Raw genomic sequence first — 22,932 nt, 5'->3', positions numbered from 1 at the left:
AGAAAAAAAAAAAAGCAACACACAAATTAATGGAAAAGATACAATTTCTTTGAGGGAAAAAGTGATCAGCTTTAGAATAATTTGTAACAAAAATGTGGGCAATTGTAAATGGGTTTGAACAATATATCAAATAAGTATCAATACTGCAATGTGTGTAGCTGCAATAGTGACATCGCAAAATAAGATTATTAAAGATAAAAAAGTTAGAGGTATTATTAAATTATTTATACAATGATCATATTATTTTCCATTTAATTGTATTGCTCCACTCCAGGCCTTAATGCAGTTGGGCAAAATAGCTTTTTTTAACAAAATAAAACACCAAAGCCTCACAATTTTATTACAAATTTCACCAGGAATAGACAATTACTTGTCCATTTATTAAAGCTATAAACCTCTCGTGTAGCAAAGTTTGACCAATTTTTGAGAAGCAGAGTCCAGAAAGAGGAAAGTTACCATAATCCTATGATAATCTAGTTATTATACGAGGCTGATACAGTAAAATTGACACTTTGCAAATTTTTAAATGCCAAAAATTGTGAATCCACTAATATAAACAAGGATTATGCTAGACATGGGCACGTTTTTAAATTATATATTTAAAAAAATAATAATAATAATAAAAAAATAATAATAATAAACACAGTGGTAGTTGTTATGCACAATATTGTATACTCTTTCAATCAACTGAAGAAAGTACAAAACGGCAAAGCAGTACTACATGAAACATGTTTCAAAGTACAATCAGCCTAAACAACACTATTTTTTGGATAATGCTGTTACCAATGTCAGTAATAGAAATGTATATATACACACTATCATTTGAACCTTAAATTATTTGTCATTTAAATGATTTTTGGTCTTTTATGATACATGCTTGTAATGTATTATATTTTATGCACTACATAGAAAAAGATTTAATCATCACAGTTGATCTAAATTAATTATATCTTCCCAAATAGAGATGTTCAAATCATATATAATAACAGCCAAAACAAAATATCACAATGTCAGATTTTTCCAATATTGTGCAGCCCTAACTGTAAACATTAAACCTTCACTTCAGACCAAACAAGATCAAAAAGTGAAGTAGTAAATAATGCTGTTTGTTTAATATTGTGTTCATATGATGAGCTTCTGTTTTATTACACCGGTGGTGGGATTTAGATGGAGAAAGGACATTATTACTCATGACTTCATCATGTGACCGATAGGTTTGATCTTATGGTGTTAATATAAAATGGGTGATTTTACATCCAAATAACACATTTGCTTGACAGCTTTCAATCAAGTGAATGTACATCTGTTCTTCTCAGAATGCTGCTGGTTAACATGTGTAAAGACAGAACAAAAATAGCTTTTTTCCAGTCTAAGCGCATCTTATATAACTCAAGGCCGCCACCATCTGGCTATTTTGAGCACAGATAAATCTGTCCAAAGAAGATTAGCCTAAATCGACCTAAACATTATCCTCCAGCTTTTGTATGGCCCTTTTCTAGGAGTAAAAGATAAAACGCATTCAGAGGAGCATATTTCACATTATCTTACAGACAATGGGACAACATCTACATAAAAGCAGAACTTCCATACCGGTTCCAAATTTGCTAAAAGGGTGTTTTGGGTTCCCAGTGGCTTTCTCCAACTGAAACAACCGCCATGCGTCATTCATGAGGTTCTTCTCATGTTCAGAGTCCACTGCATTCACCTCTCGGTCCTTACAGCTCTCATCAAACAGGGGACAGAGGAAGAACTGGGCAAATCTGCAAGTTTAAAGTCAGACACAATTTAAGTCTCTTCAGACGATGTCAGCCTACAGCTGCAGAACAATCTATTCATGTTAAAAAGTCATTTGAATAAATAAAATCTGAACTTAAAACATGCAAATTGACATGACTGGCAACTGCCATGCAAATAAACATACAGTCTATATATATCAGTGGCTCTGACAAGAACACTGCTGAAAGTGACAAGATGATCAACATAGTGGATTCATAAGCAAGAAAAGAACACCTAAGGACATCTTTACAACATGTATTAAGATGCTTTATAGTTAATTTATCAAAAGTAGATGGAAACTTTTCCATCTACTCTATGTGTTTTAATCTCATCCATTTAATAACATTTGTTTGGTCCCACTTTATTTTGATCGTCTGTTTGTTGAATTTAAGTTACATTGCATCTACATGCCAACTAATTCTCATTAGAATACAAGTAGACTGTTAGGTTGGGGTTAGGGTAAGTTGACATGCACTTGCAAAGTTTCTTATAGTCAGTTAAATGTCTGTTGAAAAAGCAGTATCAACAAATATTAAACAGAGTCGACTAATACTCAAATGGACCATTAAAGTGTTACCACTTATTGTTTTTAATGGCGGCATGTATTGGCCTTTACAGATGTTTTAATGTAATATTGCAAAATAAGTTTGTGCAATTGATGTCTGCACTTATATTTGCAAATCTATGCCAAATTATGTGGTTTCTGTTAGAAGCAGGACTAGTACACTGAGCATTTGCATATATTGCAATTTTTTTAGTGTCTTTTCTAAGTGCTTGGTCATTTGTGATCAGACTGATAAAATAAAAAAAAACATCATACCAGGTTAAAAAGGGGCATATTAAAATAAATTTTGGGCAAAAAAATAAAAAAATAAATTAACACTACAGCCTTTTAAAGTTACCATAACCCTATGATAATCTAGTGAGGCTAACACAGTGAAATGGACACTTTGCAAACTTATGGGTGTCAAAGTACAACGTGAATCCCCTAATACAAACAGGAATTATGCTAGACGTGGACGTATTCAAACTACTAAAAAAATGCAAACATACAGTGGTGATTAATATGTTCAATATTGTTCTCAGAGCGTATGTTAGCATTTTTCTATTTAACTGAAGAAATCTACAACACTGCAAGTGTGCAATAATACATGTGACATGTTTTAAAATACTATCAGTCTAAACACGTCACAATTATCTAGATAATGCTTTTACTAATGGCAGTAATGGAAATTATATACTTTATCATTTAAATGTTGCAGTATTATGTTATTTGAAAACCATTAGACTTACCAGGAAACCAACATTGATATGTGTCCCTCTTTACAACATGTCTTTGCAATTTATTACAACACTGATAATTGTGAAATCTTTTATGCCATACACTATTATCTTCTCAAAATTTGATATGTCGCATCCCTAAAATGTGCATTACAAAACCACATGCATATAATAGGTCAAACTAATAGACTATCATGGAAATTACTTCTGTTAACTGCAACACACCAACATACACACCAATTGACCAATGAAAATGTCAAAGGAGTATGTGCAGGTGTGCATCCAATTTGTTTGATATCAAACACATACAGTTCTTTCTGTACTTGTCCAAACAGGTCCCTTTCTAAAAGCATCCAGTCTGAACACTTGAAATTTTGCTGATAAAATTCTGAGTCATGACCCAGTTGTTGGAGATTAATCATGAATCATTCAAACGTTTCAATGCGCAGGTGGCGCTCTGGGTCACAGGAACAGATGGGCTCCAGAGGAAACTCTCCTCTCTCTATATCCCAGCAACCTGATTCCTACTGGAAATGTAACTCCACACCGACAGACTCGGTGACACCTGAAAGTCTGAACCCTTTTTCACCCTTTCATAAGTTCAAACAGTCTAAAAACAGACCAGTGTTCCAGATGACTCTTTAATAATTCAATAAATGCTTGTTTTTTTTTGGAGTGCATTTACCTGTCCAACGCCCCTTGCAGATGCTCATGGGATACATCAAAGTAGTAATTGGTGTGCTCTCCGCTGGTGAAGGCGTTCGAGCTGCCGGCATGCTCACTCAAAAACTGGCTGTACTCGTTCTCTTTGGGATACTTCTCAGTGCCCAGAAACAGCATGTGCTCGCAGAAGTGGGCCAGGCCTGAAATGTTCTCAGGATCTGACAAAGAGCCTGCAAGACAGCATGAAGAAATTAAGTGATGTATGCATGCATGTATGTATGTATGTATGTGTGTGTGTGTGTGTATGTGTGTATCTATCTATCTATCTATCTATCTATCTATCTATCTATCTATCCATCTATCTTTAAAAAAAAAAAAAAAAAACACACACAAGAAAATCCTGTTTACTTGCACTGGAAATCTGGATTGCTCGACAAACTTGTAAATCAAGTCTACTTATTTACATCATCACTGCAGGTTCAGGCATATTTAAAGTACTTTGATGCATTCTTTTGTGTAAACATGTATTCAAGTAAGCACAAATGTAACCTACACTCACAACTTCGTTTACATCAAAAAATACTATTTTGTAAGAGTTTCTGTAGATTGGAGAAGTGTCATAGCATTTTAATGTTGTTTGATAAAACCCTAGGCTTACTGAGGTGCGTTTTCAGTCACCATTGATGAAATATGGGCATAATATTGGTCTTTTTAATGTATATTGTGTGGTTTGCATTTTTTTGTCTGTCTTTTGTACTATTGGGCCTAGTGCCTGGAATATATACTGTCAAACAAGTTTGCAACCATTAAGACAAAAAACACAAGTTAGATGTTATATTATGAATTATTTATTTTATTTACAACCTCTCTAGCTGTTGTCGCTTTTAAATAAGTGGCATCAGTTTAAAAATATCTATTATTATAGCCTTTATTTTACCAGGAGAAATCACACGGAGATTAAAATTTCTTTTACAAGAGTGTCCTGGCCAAGAATAACCAAATTTCCTATAAAGAACAAATTAACCAATAAAGAAAATGAAGGATTTCCCGATCAACTTTTTTCCCCTCGAGTTCAAGTCATTTGATTTTAAGTGTCTACCGATTCCAAACCCCAATCTGATATTTCTATAATACATAAAAGAATTAAGAAGAGCGAAGAAAAAGATCCAGGATGTTTCTTATTTATGATTTAATCCACCTTATTTTAACATTCAACAACTCTAACAAACAGGACACTTCTGTGAGGTAGCTTGAACAATCAAGTAATGGATAACATCAACTGTTCACATTTAGACTTTAGTGCAACAGTAGCAAATACAAAAAAAATAAATAAATCTAATATAAAAACAAACAGCCCCTTAACTTAAAATACCCGGCAGACTATCCCAAGTTTACATATCTCATAGTTTGCTATGACAATGTTGTCGTCATTAATTTTTTAAAACCTCTAGACCGCAGACATACTCGCGGTTTCCGCTTCAAGCTGCTTCCGTGTTCTACTTTGCCGGCATTTAACCAATAGCGCCTCTGCAACAAAGTGATGTCATGCCGCATGTGTTGCTGTTTATGTGTGAAGTCAAGACAGAGGTCTAACTCTATGCCATAACTATAGTTGTGTTAAAAAAATAATGAGAAATATATATATGTAAAATTTATTTAAAAAAATAATATATAAAAAAATTAGAAATTGGCAGGTAACGTCTGATTCAGATTAAGTCTAAAACCACATGATCAGGCCCGAGTTGTGATCACCTGATTCGATCTGGACATCCCTAAAGAAAATGAATCCAAATGGCATCCAGAATTAACAGTCTCAGAAATATAAATGTACACAATAGCAATTTAGTGTGGAAATGTCAAAAGGCTCTTTTTCAGTATAATGAATGAATAATAAAGACAAGCAATGACATCTTTACATCTGACCTATATACATCCATGTTTCAGCGCAGTCATATGCAAAGCAGCATTCTTTACATGCACGTGTTATACAGTGATTTGGTTGTCAAAAGCAGCATTTCCTGGAATCAGTTAACTCCACCCATCAGTCCATGTTGACATAATGGGCAGCTCTCCAGATGCAATTTAAATTAATAGTTTGAACTTAATTTTTCTTAAATGTAGGGCTGAAAAGATTCAAGCTGACACAAGGCAGGCTTTAATTACTTTAACAGAATGGCCTGTTCAGTAACAAAATTATTAAACTCTTTATGGGCATCTCTGCAACAAAGACATAAAACCAGGACAAGGGCAGTCGCTAAGGTCGGGATTAATATAAACTGCTTTTTATGTAGAAAGCTAGAGACACGAGACAGACCAAGGCAATTAGTTATTATGGGGCAGTAATGATGACTAATGTTCTTCATGTTTGTAATAAATGGTCTGTGCTTACTATGAAGACTGATGCTTTAAGCGGATGTATGCAACACATAGTACAGAATAGGATTCTGCCAGTATCACATTTTATTATTGCAATTAATGGCTAAAGCTTTTATCATGATATACTGTAATATGACAATATTGAACAGCTTTAACAGGTTTAATAACAAAGTAGTAGTTTATATACACGTTCAAAGTAAATAAATGTTTTAAATTAAAATACAAAAGAATGATAAAGCACAACAGGCCACAATTTAGAATAAAATATAGTTAGCAAACATTAGTTTGTAGTGTATAGATCAGTATATAGAAATAGCCATATTTTAGGTATATACTGAATTTAATAAAAGAACACAACTCCATTTTATTAGATATTAACTGCATTTATTTATATATTTTTAAATGTGTTTAGGCATCAAGAAATCAATTTAGAAGACAATTAAAAACATTTTGTAACAGTCAATACATTGACTTTAGCTTAATATGTTAACAAATGGAACTTGTAATGTAAAGAGTAACATAACAAAAGGCCTAAAAATAGTCACAGAATTTTTTAATGTTGTAGGACAGATCATTAAAGTGAAAATGCTAATGTTTGGAAATAAATCACCTATTAAGTTTTCAAGTATTTGGCCTGGTCACTACCGATACAACAAACTGAATACTACTTAAAAAGGCACTCTAAAAGATTAAATATTCAATAACTATTCACTGTATTTTGAAGTGGCCATGATATCAACATTGTGCAACATAATAGACATGCACAAATACACTTCATTAAACATGTAGACATAAACGTCACTTTTATACTATACTTCTGCAGGTCAACCATGTTTATTTATAATAACATTAACTGTTGAAAGCTATTAGTTACTAGTTAAAGTTATTAGTAAATACTAAAATTATGAAACTAATAATCTTAACTTTTCTGATTTTGACTGTAATGCAATAACATGCACATTTCATAAAGCTTTTTTGAAACAATAATTATTGTGAAAAGTGCTATACAAATAAAACTTGAATTGAATATAATTAATATTAAATATCGACATAGGTCTACAACAGATAGACTATTCCGGTTTACCCATGTGGACGTCCAGGGCAGCTGATGATTTGTCAGTGGTGGGGTCACTGATGAGAATGGCTTTCAGACCATTTGTAAACTCGAGTCCTCGATACTCCCGTTTGTCTTCTGGAGAGCGAATGATATCACTCACCACCCTCTTGACAGCCGGATCACTCATTCTGATGGACAGAGTCGACACACGTCTGGACAAACAAAAGATTCATTCAGAATTCATTCAGGTCAGCTACTATCAAACAAACTCTAGTAAATGGTGATTTTTAAAATGCAAGACAGATGCTACAGTCACTTTGAAAGTAACAAAAACAATATACAGGCTAACTAAAAATTAATACACATGGCTCCAGTCCTGACAATAAAAAGTTTGATGAAAAAAACCCCAATTATGTTTAATTAACAACCACTTTAAATAGTCTTGAGCATGTTCGTGACAGTCTAAAACACAAAATTCCAGACACTTAAGACTGAAACGTTAGACCGTCCTCAGTGCATCATCAGAAACCAAAGTGTGTTTATTTTATTGTCTATTGTTATTTTAGAAACTCAAAACTTCATTAGTGACCATTATCCACAAAACCAGTAATATGTGCATATTTATTTGGAAATTTAAATCTCTAAATAAGCTTTTCATTAAGGTATGGTTTGTTAGGATTGCACAATATTTAGTCAAGATTCAACTATCCTAAAATATGGAGTGTGAGGGTTAAAAAAATCCAAATAATGTAAAATAATAATAATAATAATAAGAAGAAGAAGAAGAAGATTTTGATAGATTTATAATAGGAAATTTTCATATTCTCCTTATCAAACATCTTTATTTTTTGGCATAAAAGTAAAATCAAACATTATGGCTTTCAATTGTCATATGGTTTGTCAGGATAAGCTTTCAATTGATGTAAAATTAAGTGTTATATTGACATATGCTAAATAAGCTTTCAATTCACACATGGTTTGTTAGGATTGGACAATATGGAGACTAAGGGTAGAAAATATCCAAATAATGTGAAAAATGTCACTTTTAAATTAAGTTCTTAGTGATGCATACTACAGTTTGATATCTTTATGATAGGAAATTTACATATTTTCCTCAAACTGGATAAAAGTAAAATCAACAATTTTGACTAATACAATACATTCTTGGCTATTCCTAGGCTAACACAGAATCTGCAGATTTTTACCCCATTATTGAGTCTATATTTTTACTTGTGTACAATGTGTCTAAATTTATATGTATCCAGTTTTTTAATTAATTTCACTAATATTACATGACATTATATTAAAATGTTCATGATTTATTTTATAAATTAAAAAGGTATTGCTTTTTAATCCATGTTATGTTTTTAGTTACATTACTAAATACAAAAATACTAATACAAAAAAAAAAAAAAAAAAGTCTGCAGATTCTGTCTGACCCTAGCTATTCCTGCACAATATAACCATGGAGCTTAAAAACCAACTATGAGATAACCTGGAGGTTTTTGTGGACCACCAAAGGACCTCAGTTTTAGCTAAATTCTTCTTTAAAATGTCATCTAAGTTACATCTTAGAAGGGGTAAATGAATTCACACACAATAAAAACTTTTGGACTCTTATGCAACAAAATGAGTTATAAAGAAAGAACCTTTAATACAAAAAAATAGATTTTTTTCTCATTTAAATTTAGTTTTCACGTTAATTTTAAAATTAGTTTGAATGCAAATCGTTTAAAGAGTACTTGCCTTAGCTTACATGTTAAAACGTGAAGTGTCAGTAACTTACAGTCCAATAGTTCATTTGAAACGTCCAGTCCACTAGATTAGTGGTTCAGTTCAAGTTCACTTTAAGTGAAACTTCAGTGCTTGAGCTGAAGTGTTAGTTTAATCTGTTTGGTTTACGGGTGCGTTGAAGGTTTTAGTTGATTTTAGGATTAACGTTAGTATATTGACGTAACTTAGTTTCGGTGAATTTGTTTGTTTTTAGCTCAAGTTTAGTTCAGTTTAAACAATCTAGTCGGCGTTTTAGCGTCTTTTTATATTTACTTAACGTTGAGTAACATAAAACCCAAAGCAAAACTCTAAAGACTCAGACATTTTCAAGTTAAGACATTAAATATACACACGTAATGACATGGTGAAATATATTGTGTCATCGTGAGCTAAAGCTACCGCGCGCGACAGCAAAACACGAGCCTGACGCCAGGAAACCGGGCCGCTCGCTGAAACGACTAAAAAACATAGCAAATATGTAACACTTACCTAATACTTCGACCGAAAACCGTGGACAATATCATAAAATCGTAAGATAACTCGCTGTAAGGGCACACCGGCTAACACATTTCTGCATACTTCAGTGCTGGATAACAAAACTCAGCTTAAGACGTCAGGACGCCATGATTCCTGCAGACGTAACCAATCAATCTCAGAGCACGCACAGCGGCTTTACGTACATTTCGCGAATTTAAATGTAATAAATATTAGGAAGTATGTAAAATATATACGCATACGAAACGAGTTTTCGAAACAAATAGGTTTTCAATACCGCTTTGTTTAACTGTTACTGAAGTTGTTGAAATTGCTTAGTCACGCCTTGTGTGTGATTGACGTTACGAAACAAACCACACCCACAGCCCGGTTTAGCGGCGAGTATTTAAAGAGACCCCAGATTTAAGCGTCCAGCTGTCACTGCATGTTGACTTACAAGTTGAGAAAATAAAGGATAAATATCTGAGACAGAATTTCTTTTGTAAGATCGCTCGATATGTTTTGGTAGACAACATGCACATGGATTCATGTGTATATTATAGGTTACACTGTTGGGAAACTAAGTGTAGAGGGGATGAGCAAAAATACATGGATATGTATTTTAAAATCAGATACCTCCTCTTTAGGTGTATCAAAATAAACTACTACCGTAGCCACAAATGTATTGAAATAAAATACTGTATTTTTATTTATTTTTTTAATTCTACAAAATACCTTTATAAGCATGAACCTTATTTGCAAACCTTCCATGGATCGGCCAATTCGATAAATCCCTTCACTGTAAAACATGAAGTAAACTATATTTTATAGCAACAGCTTATCTCTGAGCAAGTTTGAACAGATTATCTGCCACCTTGTTCAACTAGATATCCTATTTTTTTTATTGATTTAGCATATTTTTTGTACACATTTCATACAAACAGCCCCGTTCAATGCAGATAATGAGTTAGAATATAGTACTGTTGATTGTGTTTACACTCATTATGCGTCCAGAAAAAATTATATAGTCTCTGTTTAATGATTATTCAACCTATTAACATTCTTATATTTGAAAAGGGTGATCAATCAAATGTATATATCAAAACAGCAGTATCAGCAGTTTGGGAGATTAACGTAGTAAACGACGACTTAGGCGATTTGTTACTCTGAATTGTGTGAATTACTGTCGAATTTACATTTGTAATGATCAAGTTGCTTGTTTTATAATATTTAGTAAAAGCTACAGCCTAAAAGAGTTGTAAATAACAATAGCAAAATCTGTAAAATAGCACCAAAAACAAAATACAAAAAGGAGTATGTGTCTACCGTAACCGTCATGCTGCTTAATTTCGCCTGTTCACTCGTCCGACAGGTGGCTCGCCGTGATCGTATAGTGGTTAGTACTCTGCGTTGTGGCCGCAGCAACCCCGGTTCGAATCCGGGTTACGGCAGTATTTTGTCTCTTTATTTTCGCGATTTACTTTTACAGGTTATTAATTAAGCAACTCACAGAACACGATAAGTATAAAGAAGCATCAAACAGCAACGTTTTGTTAATCTAAACAAGCTTGTTGTTGATGCGTTATATTGTCTCACGTGACCTCTAACACTAAAGCCATGTTCATTTGGAAGCAATGAAAATATTTCGGCAACACTTTATAACAATGTTCCCTTAGTTAATGTTAGTTAATGCATTTACTAACATTAAATAAGTATGAATAATCTAGTGAAGCATTTATTAATCATAGTTCAAAATTTAATGATGCATTATTAAAATCCGAAGCTTTGCTTGCTAACATTAGTTAATGCACAGTGAGTTAACTTGACCAAACTAACATGAATTAATCAATAAGATCTCCAATTAATTTTATATTACTTAACTTTATTTAATTAAAAACATTATCTAATGTTAACAAAGATGAATAAATACTATAATAAATCTATAATTAATTGTTTGTTCATGTTAAGAAGTACTTTCCCAGTACTGGGTTGAGGCAGCTGGAAGGACATGAAACATATCCTGGAGTTGGTGGTTCATTCCGCTGTAGTGACCTCTGATAAATAAGCTGAAGGAAAAAGAATGTTAGTAAGTAGATGAACTAACATTAACTAATGGACCATTATTATAAAGTGTTATTTATTTACATAATTAAAAATGAATGGCTTTGAAATATTTAATCTCTCTTATAATAATAATTCAAATATAAGACAGATTTTATAATTTAAACACAGAAAACCCTAGAAGAAGTCGTTTTTTAACAACAACAATTTTGGCTATAAAATATTGGTAGCATACAGTTGAAGTCAAGACGCTGTGGTGCAGTAGGTAGTGCTGTCACTTCACAGCAAGAAAGTCGCTGATTCGAGTCTTGGCTGAGTCAGTTAGCATTTCTGTGTGGAGTTTGCATGTTCTCCCTGTGTTTGCGTGGGTTTTCCTCCTTGTGCTCAGGTTTCCAAAGACATGCAGTTCAGGTGAATTGGGTAAAGTTGTCTGTAGTGTGTGTAAATGGAGTGTTTCCCAGTGATGGGTTGCAGCTGGAAGGGCGTCAGCTGCGTAAAACATATGCTGAATAACTTGGTGGTTCGTTTCGCTGTGGCGACCCCAGATTAATAAAAGGACTAAGCCGAAAAGAAAATGAATGAAAGAATGAATGTTAATAGAGCAAGGAAATTTTCACAGTGTCTGATAATATTATTTCTTCTGTAGAGAGTCTTATTTGTTTTATTTCTGCTAGCATAAAACCAGTATTTGATTCTTCTAAAAAACATTTAAGGCCAATATTATTAACCCCTTTAAGATATATATTTTTGATTGTCTATACTGAACAAATCCTCATTATACAATAACTTGCCTAATTACCCTAACCTGCCTAGTTAACCTAATTAACCTAGTTAAGCCTTTAAATGTCACTTTAAGCTGTACAGAAGTGTCTTGAAAAATATCTAGTCAAATATTATTTACTGTCATCATGGCAAAGATTAAAGAAATTAGTTATTTGAAATGGTTTGAGATATCTTAACTTTTTGGGTTTAGCAGTGTTTCATTCATTCATTCATTTTCCTTCTGCTTAGTCTGTTTTCCAGCCGCAACCCAGTATTGGGAAATACCCATACACACTCATTCACACACACACACACACACACACACACACACACACACACACACACACCAATTTTAGTTTATTCACTATACCACGTGTCTTTGGGGGAAACCAGAGCACCCGGAGGAAACCCACACGATTTAGGCTATTTGTTCCCATTTATTTATTTCTTATTCATTTTTTCTCTCTCACTTATTGTTTATCGATATTATTTTTGGATTTTTGTCAACATTTCTTATAATTCATACTTTTCATCCAAAAAAGAAGCCTTGTGTTATTATTGAACACTTCCACTAGATGGCGATGTTGCAATTTCTAAGAATAGGAATCAAAACATCCTTGATTTGAACTGAGATATCAACACCCGGTAGTTTCCCAATGTCACTTCGGTTATATGTCGTGTATGGCGAACTATATAGTTACATACAATGAATAAAAACACATTTAGATCGAATAAAAAGGATTGTTTTTAAATTTCACGACTCTGTCAGGAATATGTGTGAAGTTTGATCATCACACTGACTGACTGAAGGTCTGATGCACCTGCTGATCCTGCTGGTCGATGTTTGACTTTGTGTCGCTCCTCCTTCATAACCACAAAACCCTGCTTTAAAACTCACTGAAACCCAGTCAGTCGCAGGCCAGCAGACCCTCTTTATTGATATATTATTTCAAAAGAGTCAAACATGGAGACAGCTTTCTCACATCCACCCCAATCCAGCAGCAGTAAGAGGAAAGTGATCGCGGTGGTGGGAGGCGGTTTGGTGAGAATCACTTCATCTTTATGACATGATTACATATCTAACAATGCTCTCTATTTAGTAACATCTTAAACAGTTTCTATCAAATATAAGATTTTTTTGAAGAATCAAAAAGTGAAAATGAGTGAGAAATGAAAGTAAAAGTTACATTTGTTGTCTGAAGTTTTAAGTTTCTCTAGTTAGATGGTAGGATTTGCTAATGTAACACATTTTAGAGTTATTTTATTTTTTTTAATGTAATCTTTGCTAACCAGGGATAGTAATTACTATAACTTAGAACATGTGAATGATTGCCAGAAAGGTTATTAAACTCTGTTAATGTTCCATCTAATATGTTGACACTGACATCTGAAGACAAAGTCGAGTTGTAATGTATTTTAGTGTGCTCAATGATTATGTAAATGCTCGTGCTCCTTAAAATGTTGACAAATTGATTTAAAATGCCTTTGTAATTAAGTGAAATGATACATGAATTATACATTAGTTTCAGTAAGAGTTTGGTAATACATGCTTCAGTGAATCCAATTTATGAATGTATTTAAATTACGTCTAATTTATTAATAAAATGTTTACATTTTCAGTGTTTTGAAGGATATTTAGTAACTATTTTAATTAGGCTACTGTAGTCCAAATCGTACATATTATGTCTATTTTTTATTTTTTTTAGGCTACATGCAGATATAAACACATATTTTTAAAAGAAATGTGTTTTGTAAATACTTAAGATGTCTATTGGTGCATTCACAGTGGGATAAACCGTTATGGGGGAAGGGTGGGGTGTTGGTGGGGTGGGGGGGTGGTCAAATGTATATTTATATTATACACTTTTAATTATTGATATTTAAGAGATCAGAGAAAGCTATTTCTTACTAGGGCTGACTCCCTGTACATCTTGTTTTGATGCCCTTCAGGGAGGATCTAGAATAAATTAGGGGGGTCAATCCCTATGGAGTCAATCTAGGGCCATATATACTTTCAAAATAAAAAAAAAATTTTGCAAATAAAAAATAAAGAACCGAGCAAAAATAAGTAAATAAATGCAAATCTCCAAAAATCACAAAGCGAAAATAAATTGCTGAGAAATAAAAATGAAATTTGCAAACAATAAAAGAACTACAAATAAAAGTAGTGCAAAAAATTATTTGCAATTATAATTATGCATGATTGCAGTGGCACAGTAGGTAGTGCTGTTGCCTCACAGCAAAAAAAGTTGCTGGTTCGATCCTCGGCTCAGTTGGCGTTTCTTTGTGGAGTTTGCATAGGTTTCCTCTGGGTGCTCCGGTTTCCCCCACAGTCCAAAGACATGCGGTACAGGTAAATTGGGTAGACTAAATTGTCAGTAGTGAATGAGTGTGTATGGATGTTTCCAAGAGTTGGGTTGCGGCTGGAATGGAATCCGTTGTGTAAAACATATGCTGGATAAGTTGGAGGTTCAATTCGCTGCGGCGACCCCTGATTAATAAAAGGACTAAGGCGAAAAGAAAATGAATGAATATATATATATATATATATATATATATATATATATATATATATATATATATATATATATATAAAACATTTTTTATAACATTGTCTTTACAAAACTCGTCCAGTTAATTGCAATGCTCATGTCTCACCCAGCACTACAAATGTCAACTGACACCAGACCCTTTTTGGATCATTGAGCATGACAATGACAAATAGACTCATACAGATACTACACTTAATAACAGTTATACAGACTCAATCTACCAAAATTCATATGATATAACGCATGATAACTTCAGAAAACGCTAGAGAAAAAGTTTCACGTGGGCGGCAACTTGACACAAACACGTGTGTCAATAAAACACTAACCACTAAATTTACATGCTATGTGCACACATATAAATCTAACCCACTTGCTTTCATTTCATAACATATTTAGGAGCAAAATTAGCATAAAACTTTCATTAATAAACCACATTTTTACTGTTAATTTCAGAGCGCTGCAAAAACATACCTTACTCTCTCCAGTCAAACTCTGTTCTGAGAGGTAGGGATGTGCACATCGATGCTCGAGTGTCGATAAATCAATACTTAGGAGCTTCTAATTTCAGATAACTTACGTACTCAACACGCAAGTCGCACACTTCTGCATTATGGAATGACATGATGGCAGAGAGGTAATGCAGCGTGTTGTCGTGCTCATCTGCTGAAAAAGGGTTGCAAAAGCAATATTTGTGATAAGAAAGTCGTACACAGCAACAATACAAGCAGCCTTTATAAACACTTACAGACAACACACCCTGAAATGACCTATGGTCGTGTGATCGTGTATGTATATATACATGTAATGTTTTTTTTACTAAAATTATTTAGAAAAATTCATTAACATTTTAAATAATAAGTGGTATCGTTATCGATATCGTTATCATAAAAATGTTAACAAAAAGTATCGGTATTGTATCGAATTTAAAAACAGTGGTATCACCCATCCCTACTGAGAGGGTAGGCGCAGCGGTCCACAAGCAACGACGTCACGCTCTTGAAACTCGTAAATAACCTTAAATAATAACAATAAATCAAAATAGACAGTTTCTTTTGTTCAGAGCGTTTCCTTTGTTCATGGTTTTTCACTTTGCACCTTACGTTTCTGGGCATATCCCTTTGTGGTGCTGATTTGACAAGAGGGCGGAGTCAAGGGAACTTAGGCAATTACGGCAGGCATGGACCTGCCTCCATTTAAGCGACATCATCAACTGGAGACACAGTATAATGAGGTGGTCTTACAGCCCAGCAGGTCCGAGTCTGCCACAAATGCACAAGTTCTATAGTTTATAGTTATATATATATATATATATATATATATATATATATATATATATATATATATATATATATATTTTTTTTTTTATTATTTATTTATTTATTTATTTATTTTTTGCTCAATTCTTTATTTTTTTTTGTTTGCAAAACGTTCTTTTATTTTGCAAATATATATGGCCCTAGATTGACTCCATAAATCCCCCCTAAACCCCACTGTAATTCACACCCTGGTTTATAACCCATCCTGCACTATACAGTTTTTGCCCAAAAAATGGCTCAGATAAATGTTTGAAATATTTGTTAGCATTGGCTAATACTGATTAGCTAAAGTCACACCAAAGCTACAGCCAACAGATGATTCTGCTTGTTCTTAAAGCCTTTTTCAATGGGTTATTTTCCCCATGATGGCATAGCAGTCAAAATAGGACAAATAAGTTAATGTATGGGATAAATTATGGACCTTTGTCAGTGAGCCCTGCCTATGGGCCAAATCTCAATGTCAATAAATGAAATAGCTAAAGCAGTTATGTTTAAGTTTTACGTCAAATTGAAAATTTCCCCCCACATATATTCACCAATCCTCCATACTTAATCTTTGACATGAAACTATGAGGGTGAACAATGGTTCTCACATTTTGAAAGGCTTTGATGTGCTTTTTTTGCAAATTACATGAGGTCATGATTCAGGGTGTTAATTGTTTTCGTTATTTAATTTGAATATATTTGAACATTTTCCTAACTCAGTTTGCAAAATGTTCTTTTTATTTTATCATAGTGTATGAAGTGTAGACTGATGTTGAAATACAGTTTAACAAAGAACTAGCATGTAAAAAAAAAAAAAAATCTGCATTCCATTACACTTCATTTTTACTTTAATTCAAATATAAATATTGTTACTTTGTTTTATTGTAATATTGTTATATTGTTACTTTAGGGGGGAAAGTTTCCCTTAATGTTGTGCTCTTCAAATATATGAACCAATATGCTGAATAATATTGCAATTGGCATGCACAAAGCACAAGAATATATTCAAGTCAAGTTGAGCTTTATTCTCATTCTGCTATATGTGTAGACATACAGAGGAACAAAATGTCCCAACCGTGCTACATAAATAAATCATAAATGCAAACACAACACTAGACAGAAGAGCTATTTAAAAAAAACAACAACATATACTATACCAACATATATACTTTACATATGATACTTAACTATACACATAAGATATACAAGTACTTTTACATTTACTTGAGACTGAACAATGTTGTGCAGGATATTGGGCAAAAGAGGCATTTAACGTTTTAATATTTTGCAAAAGAGGTATTTAAGGTTTAATATTGTGCAAAAGAGGTATTTAAGGTTGAAGCAAGCAGTGCAACATGATTGTGGAACATTTATAGTAAACATCATTTTGCTTATTGAGTGCTTGTATATATGTTGATTTATACAGCTTTGCAACTCTGGGTCTGAGAAAGTTTGGCAATTCCTTTTTCAAATAAAAATGACATATCACAAAATGTTGTGTGACATAAAAAAAACTAATCATGAAGTGTTCGGTTGTACTTTGTTGCCTTAATTCCGCTTACTTAAAATGCTTAAAAAGATCATAGTTAACTTTAAAAAATAGGTCAGTTGCCAGAAGCTCAGAAATATATGTTACTTTCAACACTCTGCCAAAATGTATTGTAAATAGGATAATGAATAAATACCATGCGATGTAGTGTTTACACTGCACTCAGAATATATTTGAATGCATTTAGTATAGCATTAGGTATATATTGAGAAAAACTAAATCATTTTGATATTTTTGAGTTTTTGTAAGTGGATGCACAGATAAAATTGTCTTAATGCATTTTTTATTCTAACCCTGTCAATTCAGGTTGGATCTTTGAACGCCTGCTTTCTTGCCAAACGAGGATTTGATGTTGAGGTCTATGAATCTCGGGAAGGTGAATTCATTATGTATCTCAAAACCAGCCTTCTTTAAGTAGTATTGCTCTACTTTTTTGTTATTCACACGCTGAACAACTTGAGGAATGATTATAATGCATTTGGTACAGATATAGGGATTTAGTGTAAATGTCTTTCAAACATAATTTGTTCATCTGAACTAATCTTCTTTTATCATGATAGATATTCGGCAGGCTAAAGTTGTGAAGGGTCGAAGCATCAACTTGGCCCTTTCCCACAGGGGACGGCAGGCCTTAAAACATGTGGGGATGGAGGATAAGGTGAGTTTAGTCATTTAAATGCATTCCTTGTAGGTGTTTAATGCACCATTTGCTTTTTTTCATCTCATTTTTCAGATTTTGCATGCATTCATTATAGTTGAGAGTCACTCAAATTAATATGCAGATATAAAAACATGTTCATTCTAATAAATAATGCACAGCACAATGCTTTGAATAAGAAATAGGTAGTCATTAGATGCTTTTATCCATAAACTCTTAGAAATAAAGGTAGAAAAGCTGTCACACTTTTGTTTCTAAAGAGTTTATATTGATACCAAAACAGTACAATAGTACACTACCTGACAAATTTTTGTCACCTATCCAAGTTTTAGAAGCAACTAATATTCTTAATTATTTAATTAGGACAGTAAGGTCTGACTTTGCTGAGACAAAAGTCTTGTCACTTAACAGAAATAATGTACTGTATAGAATATAAAGTCATGGTGCGGTGGAAAAAAAGAATATTGTGTCTGACTCCATCATAAGCTTGGAGGACTGCATCCATACATCTCTGCAATGACTCATATAACTTATCAATAAAGTCATCTGGAATGGCAAAGAAAGTGTTCTTGCAGGATTCCCAGAGTTCATCAAGATTATTTGGATTCATCTTCAATGCCTCCTTCATCTTTCCCCAGACATGCTCAATAATATTCATCTCTGGTGACTAGGCTGGCCAATCCTGGAGCACCTTGACCTTCTTTGCTTTCAGGAACTTTGATGTGGAGGCTGAAGTATGAGGAGGAGCGCTATCCTGCTGAAGAATTTGCCCTCTCCTGTGGTTTATAATGTAATGGGCAACACAAATGTCTTGATACATCAGGCTGTCGAGGTTGCCATCCACTCAGCAGATCTCTCAGACACCTCCATACTGAATGTATCCCTAAACCCTGATTTTCCTTCACCAAACTTGACTGATTTCTATGACAAACTTGGGTCCTTGCGGGTTCCTTCTGCAGTATTCATCTGAAAAATCTACCTTCTCCAGCTTTTTCAAATGATCAACAAGAAGTCAATATATTATTTGTTGCTCTTACTTCTGGGATAGATGACAAGGCATTTGTTAGTTAGTGTACATCTTTTGATATTGTAATAACGGAAAAATGACGTACGTTACATTACAGATATTTACCGTAAAATAATGAACATTAAATTATAGATATTTACCATAAAATAATAGACTTTAAATTACAGAGATTTACCATAAAGTAACGGATATTAAAATACAGAGATTTACCATAAAGTAACAGACGTTAAATTACAGAGATTTACCATGAAATAACAGACTTTAAATTACAGACATTTACCGTAAAATGACGAACGTTAAATTACAGAGATTTGCCATAAGTCATTTACAGTAAAATAATTGATGTAAAATTACAGACGTTTACCGTAAAATAACGGACATTAAATTACAGACATTTACAGTAAAATAATAGACGTTAAATTACGTTTACCATAAAATAACAAATGTTAAATTACAGACATTTACCATAAAATAACAGATGTAAAATTACAGACATTTACCGTAAAATTACAGATGTTAAATTACAGACATTTCCCATAAAACAACAGACCATAAATTCCAAACATTTACTGTAAAATAACGGACGTTTAATTACAGACATTTACCATAAAATAACGGACCTTAAATTACAAACATTTACTGTAAAATAACGGATGTTAAATCACAGACATTTACCGTAAAATAATGTACCTAAAATTACAGACATTTATCGTAAAATAAAAGACATTTACTGTAAAGTAACAGGCCTTAAATTCCTTAAATTAAAATTTCCGATAAGTTTACCTTCTGTTATTTTACGGTAAATTTCTGTAATTGAACGGCCCTTATTTTATGATTTTTCCGCCACTCCAGCTGCTGGAAAAAAAACGTAAAATAATGGATTTTTTAGTCAAGTAATTAAATTAGATCTACTTATTGAGTATTACTGTAAGTTACTTTTCAGACCAAGCAATTGAAAAAGTCATTTTAATACAAATATAACAATGTAATTAGTACTTAACTATTTTTTCCCCAACACTGCTAATATATATTTTTAAGGTCCGAATATTAAGCTTTTAGGCAAAACAAAAGAGTACTTTTTGGAAAGGTAATGCCTCAGTGACATCTCTGGTACCTTTATTTCTGAGAGTGTAAAAAATTATGATCTACTTATGAAAGAGACAATCTCCCTGGAGCTGGGTTTATTATTTTACATATCACAATCAATGTTTTATTTCACTTTTTTGCAGTATGCAATTGCTTATTCATAAAGAACCTGCCTTGTAGTATTGCTTATGAATTCTGTGACGGCTGAGCTGGTCTCAAACTTTTCCACAGAGGGAAGTAAAGAAAGTACAGCGAGGAAGTGTGACCATGCGAAACTAGGTCAGAGAGTACTTACAGAGAGCATGCCATGCACAGTCAGGCTTAAACTTTGAATTTTAGTGCATAATTATGCTGTATTTCCAATCCAATGTCTCTGTGATTTGGTTATTTCACACTTGTGTGACTTTTCAGCCTGGGTGAGTCAGGAATGCCAGATCAGGATCTCTGCATGAGTTATTGAAGCCTGAATTAACAGGACACTGGCCGCAACACAAGCTTAGGTGTTTCAACCTACATTTTGAAACCACAAAAATGTACCTAAACATATATTTGACAGCTGTTTCTAAGTAAAATTAATGCTACACTCCCAGTTATAGGAATAAAGTTGCATTATACTGCACTGTTCACACAGATTTTCAAGTTACAAAATCTGTCACTGGGGCGATAACTTTTCAAAATGTACATTTCTTTCCTAACAGGTGCTTAAAGGTACATATTAACACCTAAAAAGAACAAATGTGTACCTTAAAGTACCTTAAAGGTACAAAAGTGCACCCTAAAGCAGTGGTCCCCAACCCCCAGGCCACGGACCGAATCAACTGGTTCCGGGCCGCACAAGAAATCATGAATTATTTCTGTTTTATTTATTATCCAAGTCTGAACGATTTGTTATTTTGAAAAATCTTTTATTTTGAAGAATGATTGTATTCTCTCGGTTACATCTTGATCACTTGAGCGCCATAATTTAACCCACAAGCTAGCAAAATAGTTAAGTTAGAAAACAGATGTCTTTGTAAAGTCTCCATTGAAGCATCCACAAACTGTCAAGGTATGGATCAGCAACCCATTTGTCAACAAATCGGGTGAATCCAGCATGTCTGTGCAAGAAAAAGATCAACTGCTGAAGATCGCAATTGACGGCAGGCACTCACAAATCACGTCTTTTCCATGAGCAAGTTAATTATTGTGAATGGAGGCGCATGGCTTGTGTAGTCGTATTGGAAATGATACACCGAGCGCACCCTGAAAACATCTTCAGAATGGCACAAGCGAACCGCGAGTCATGTGATAAGAACTGACAGATCAGCTTCATATTTTGACACTGCAGTGCTTTTTAGTTTTCGCCATAAATAAAACTTGTATCAGAGTTGCAGCAATGTTTTGTAGACATGTCATCTTCTGAGAAAATGATTGATGGTCGACTAGCAATCTACATACACCCCTACCCCCTCCGGGCCACAGTAAAATTGTCAAGCATTGATGTGATAAAAAGGTTGGGGACCACTGCCCTAAAGGTATTAATGTCCACCTGTATGGTACAAAAGTCTACCTTTTGAAAAGATCCCGTCTTAGAGACAGATTTTGTACCTTAATTTCCGCGTATGTACAGTGCAGTATGATGCAACTTTTGTTCCTTTTCACACTAATAATATTTACAGCGACAAATTATCAATGAATAAATAATTATTTTTTTGTGTAGTTTTTTCGCAAAACACCAAATAAAATAACACCATCGCCTCTTCTGTCTATCTCCATTTGGACAGCATTTCTGTTGTCATCAGTTTGCTTGGTAGATCTCTTTGTATGGTGGTGTAGAGCCCACCATACAAAGAGCGGTTATACATGAGCGGTTATACTTGAGACAATAAGATACCAGCAGAGGGCGTCAAGTGAAGAACGGTTACACAAGAGACAATAAGAGACCTGCGGTCTGTGTCGGTCCTAACACCCTGGTGTAATGAGGAGAACTCTATACTGCTCAGTGAGCACCGCCTTTCGGATGAAGTTCTAACCCTATGTGGACGTTAAAAATCTAAGGATGTTCTTCGAAAAAAAATAGGGGTTTACCCTAGGCATTCTGGCCAAATTTGCCCTGCTCTGTACATCATGGCCTCCTAACCACCGATCAGCTGGGGTATGGTGTGTGGTGTGTGGTCTGGTGCAAAATGGCTGCCATCTCGTCATCCAGGTGGATGCTGCACACTGGTGGTGGATGACGAGATTCCCCCAAAAAATGCATAAAACGCTTTGAGCATCCAGAAAAGTGCTGTATAATTGTAAGTTATTATTATTATTATTATAAAAAATAGAATCAAATTAAAACTATGTGGTCGCAGTGCACTTTTCTCTTATATTTGTGGTTTTAAAAACACTGTTGTTTGGGTTTAGGGAAGGGTTTAGGTCAGTCGTTTGCTTTGTGATACATACCCTAAGTAACAAATTTCATATTTGCAAAAATTTAGACAGCGCCCTCTAGTGAATTTGCCATCTAAAACATGCAACAAAACAGATTGATGGACGTAGCTGTGAGCTCTAT

At 33.8% G+C, this 22,932-nt stretch overlaps 2 protein-coding genes and 1 non-coding gene across 14 annotated transcripts in view; 2 read left to right on the top strand and 1 right to left on the bottom strand.

The window, feature by feature from the left end:
- The window catches only part of ide (insulin-degrading enzyme), a 46,796-nt gene extending 36,022 nt beyond the window's left edge, over positions 1-10,774 (bottom strand). For 2 of the 10 annotated variants that reach the window (NM_001444259.1, NM_001444264.1), the window contains 4 exon segments: positions 1,591-1,760; positions 3,743-3,950; positions 7,181-7,365; positions 8,940-9,782. In NM_001444259.1, the coding sequence (NP_001431188.1) occupies positions 1,591-1,760; positions 3,743-3,950; positions 7,181-7,340 (538 nt within the window). In that variant the 5' untranslated portion in view covers positions 7,341-7,365; positions 8,940-9,782. 10 annotated transcript variants of the gene reach the window in all.
- Positions 1-22,932, top strand: part of kmo (kynurenine 3-monooxygenase) — a 177,739-nt gene that overhangs the window by 131,607 nt on the left and 23,200 nt on the right. Inside the window, 3 exon segments of one of the 3 annotated variants that reach the window (NM_001327824.3) lie at positions 13,022-13,265; positions 17,932-18,001; positions 18,186-18,283. The exons of 1 other annotated variant lie outside the window; for it this stretch is intronic. In NM_001327824.3, coding sequence (NP_001314753.3) covers positions 13,188-13,265; positions 17,932-18,001; positions 18,186-18,283 — 246 coding nt within the window. In that variant the 5' untranslated portion in view covers positions 13,022-13,187. 3 annotated transcript variants of the gene reach the window in all.
- Positions 10,780-10,851, top strand: trnah-gug (transfer RNA histidin (anticodon GUG)). The gene has a single exon. It is a non-coding gene; the product is annotated as a tRNA-His (tRNA).

The sequence above is a fragment of the Danio rerio genome, chromosome 13, assembly GCF_052040795.2.
Source record: "Danio rerio strain M-AB ecotype USA chromosome 13, GRCz13ab, whole genome shotgun sequence".
NCBI lineage: Eukaryota > Metazoa > Chordata > Actinopteri > Cypriniformes > Danionidae > Danio > Danio rerio.
Note: the sequence above shows the minus strand (reverse complement) of the source record. Positions and strands in the feature narration are given on the sequence as shown.